Raw genomic sequence first — 2179 nt, 5'->3', positions numbered from 1 at the left:
TAGTCTGCACCGATTATGTGACTAAGTGGGTGGAAGCTAGAGTTGTTGCGGAAGCAACAAAATAGGTGGCTATAGATTTTCTTTTGAAGATATTTTTGATTGATATGGTACTCCAAGGGATATCATTTCAGATGGGGGAGCACAATCCACATCCCACATGATAGGAAGGTTTATGCAGAAATATGGGGTTAAACACAGAGTGACATCTCCTTACCATCCCCAGGTGAATGGGCAAGTAGAAAGTACAAACAAGGTATTGAAAAATATCTTGACAAAAACTGTAGCAAGTCATCACTGAGATTGGTCTCAGAAACTTTTGGAAGCTCTTTGGGTGTATAGGACAACATGGAGGAATACAACTTGGTTTTCACCATTTGAGTTAGTCTATGGGAAATCCCCCTTGTTCCCAGTAGAATTTGAGATCAGCATGCTCAGAAAAAGTTTGGAAGTAGGATTAGACTTATCAAAGGGCCAGAAAGACCGGTTGGAACAACTCAATGAGTTAGATGAGATCCATTTAGTGGTTGTCCTGAAAACTACTGCTATTCAACAACAGAGAATGAAATGGCATGATAAATTCGTTAATAATAAGGTGTTTCATACAGGAGATTGGGCATTTCTCTATGACTCCCGATTCAAAGAATTTAAAGGGAAGCTTCCCACTCGCTGGATGGGACTCTATGAAGTGGATGTTGTGTTTGACAATGGAACAGTCAGATTGATTACAATAGATGAAACTCATACTTCCTTCCTAGTGAATGGACATCGTCTGAAATTATACCACCATCCAGCTTCTAAGGATGCCTTCATCAAACATCTCTTTGATAGCTCTAGTTTGATGGTTGTTGGTACAGAGAATGCTCTCTCTGCCTTCTAATATATATATATATATATATATATATATATATATATATATATATATATATATATATATATATATATATATATATAGATATATATATATATATATATATAGATAATAATAATAATATGTTGTTACTACTTAATTGTTTGTCTTTTGTAGGGATAATGATCGAATTATGACAAAAAGGAGCTGAAAGAAAAAATTTCCAAGGAATATTTCATGTTGTTACTCCGTCACTGCTATTACTCCTGAAAAATTTTCTATGTGTCGGGCACTATTACTCCACCATTGTTGTTACTCTGTTGGTGTTGTTACTCCGTCATTGCTATTACTCCATCGGTGTTATTACTCCATCGGTGCTATTACTCCGCCATCTTTGTTACTCCATCGGTGCTGTTACTCCACCGTTACTGTTACTCCGTCGGTGTTGTTACTCCGTCGTTGCTGTTACTCCATCAGTGCTGTTACTCTGCCGTTGCTGTTACTCTGTTAGTGTTTTTACTCCTTCACTGCTGTTAATCCATCTATTCTATTACTCCGCCATTACTATTACTCTGTCAGTGTTGTTGCTCCCCCATTTCTATTACTCCGTTGACCATATTTGTTGTTACTCCACCGCCAGGTAGGTCACCAGGTACACTCCGTTGAATTTTACGGATTTGATTAAAATATTCCATTAAAGAGACTAGTACGTGCTGCGGACGACTGCATTTAAGTTGGGGGGGTCCCGTCATAAACAAACAACGACGTACTATTAATCGTATTCATACCACATCATTACCAAATCTAATGTGAACGAGAATAAAAAAATATTGTGATTTCGTAATTATGATTCTGACACATTGGGATTTGAATTCGTATGCCAAAAACCTCATCGACCTTTTCCCCAATACACTGCATTTAATTACTGTAATCATTCAGTTGTACTACCATAACTCGCCATCATTCACTGCATTTTCTGAGAATTTACCCATCACTTTCACCACCCTTTTACCTCACGGCCATTATGTTGTTACCATCGCCACTGTTAGTGCGGATTGTAGCTACTCTCCCCCTACTAGCTGACTATGTCCACTGTGCTATTATCATTTCTATAACGATGGGTGGGTTGGCTATGCACCATGAACCGGAGGATACAACAATGGTCCGAAAAAACCGAGAAGTATGGAAGATTTTTGTAAATGCAAGTCGGGATTTCTATCTTGACAGATTGCAGGGGTTCAACGAAATAGTTGCAATTGAATTCACACTCAATTTAGGTGAGGGGAGTTCTTGGGTTCAAGGAGTGGAAATCCCTGTCATAGAGGAAGCCAT

The 2179-nt window shown here is 38.4% G+C and overlaps 1 protein-coding gene across 1 annotated transcript; it reads left to right on the top strand.

The window, feature by feature from the left end:
* Positions 1 to 427: 427 nt before the first annotated feature.
* Positions 428 to 877, top strand: LOC149177747 (uncharacterized). Its single transcript, XM_089421871.1, has one exon. The coding sequence runs from the start codon at positions 428 to 430 to the stop codon at positions 875 to 877; it is 450 nt and encodes a 149-aa protein (XP_089277997.1).
* The last annotated feature ends 1302 nt before the right edge of the window (positions 878 to 2179 follow it).

This window comes from Pinus tabuliformis, chromosome 4_1, assembly GCF_031772625.1.
Source record: "Pinus tabuliformis cultivar Carrire ecotype Pingquan chromosome 4_1, CPIR1, whole genome shotgun sequence".
Lineage (NCBI taxonomy): Eukaryota > Viridiplantae > Streptophyta > Pinopsida > Pinales > Pinaceae > Pinus > Pinus tabuliformis.
This window is presented reverse-complemented; position numbering and strand designations above follow the sequence as displayed.